The sequence below is a fragment of the Etheostoma spectabile genome, chromosome 3 (assembly GCF_008692095.1).
Source record: "Etheostoma spectabile isolate EspeVRDwgs_2016 chromosome 3, UIUC_Espe_1.0, whole genome shotgun sequence".
In the NCBI taxonomy this organism is placed as follows: Eukaryota; Metazoa; Chordata; class Actinopteri; order Perciformes; family Percidae; genus Etheostoma; species Etheostoma spectabile.
Window position 1 is genome coordinate 29806092 of NC_045735.1, and position 978 is coordinate 29807069.

Sequence of the window (978 nt, forward strand, 5' to 3'; positions counted from 1 at the left end):
TCCTTGTCCGTCTATGCAGTTACTCATATCTTGTAAAGCATGGGCCACCAAATACAAAGCCTTGTAGACATTATATGACACTCTTAGCTGTGTCACATCCAAATAGATAGTGTAAACATCATTTAAATCTTCAGTTCCTTTACATGGCAACCTGTCTAGGTAGTTGTTGTCCCTGTGAGAGTGGCTGTTCACTGATCCGTTCAGTCGGCAGTTAAACAACTCTTCCCAAAATTCTGCCACGAAAGCTGATTTATGAATACTGGATTGTTTGAGACTCATGAGGTGTTGTGTCAGCCCTGGGATCACATCAACTCCCTTGAAGGCAAATCCTAATGTTCCAGTCAGTAGATCTCCAAACTCGTCCCAGACGGTTTTGGAAGTGGTCCAAGCCTCACTAGCTATCCACTGAAGGCCGGTTATATTCCTACGCTGGACCTCTTTTAGAATCCACTTCATTTCTGAATCACTACAGAAATTAATGATGACCTTAGAGGATGACATCTGAATAGTGAAAATATATGTTCATATTTAATGAAATTTAAACAGAACTTTCATGATTCACATTTCAAGCCTGCCTAATAAAGGTTATTGCACTCTAATAAACAAGACACATGTACAGGGGGTGCACAAATAAATACATAAATTATTAAAAACATGTTATATGACAATTTAGTCCGATCAATGAGCATCAAATGTTTCTAAATAATTTGTCATAAAAGTGTTAAATGAATGTCAAGGTAATTTTTCATGACAGTTTGGAATCTTGGAGTTGTGTCAATCTTTGTATCTTCTTACAGATGATGTGACACTTTTTAAATATTTTTTTAAGTATAATTTTGTTCTAACACAAAAACACCACAACTGAACATCAATCAAAGCTAAGACAGCAAATGGCAAACCAGAATTGATTTAATTATATTTCTTAGTCTTAGTATTTTAATTTCAATGTAAATAGACTTTTTTTGGGGGGGGGGGGGG

The 978-nt window shown here is 36.1% G+C and overlaps 1 protein-coding gene across 1 annotated transcript in view; it reads right to left on the reverse strand.

Moving 5' to 3' along the window:
• LOC116683221 (extracellular calcium-sensing receptor-like) overlaps positions 1-978 on the reverse strand; it is a 6233-nt gene that overhangs the window by 3610 nt on the left and 1645 nt on the right. Inside the window, exon 4 of the mRNA XM_032509828.1 lies at positions 1-501. This exon is cut by the window's left edge and continues 57 nt beyond it. Coding sequence (XP_032365719.1) covers positions 1-501 — 501 coding nt within the window. The remainder of the gene's footprint in view (positions 502-978) is intronic.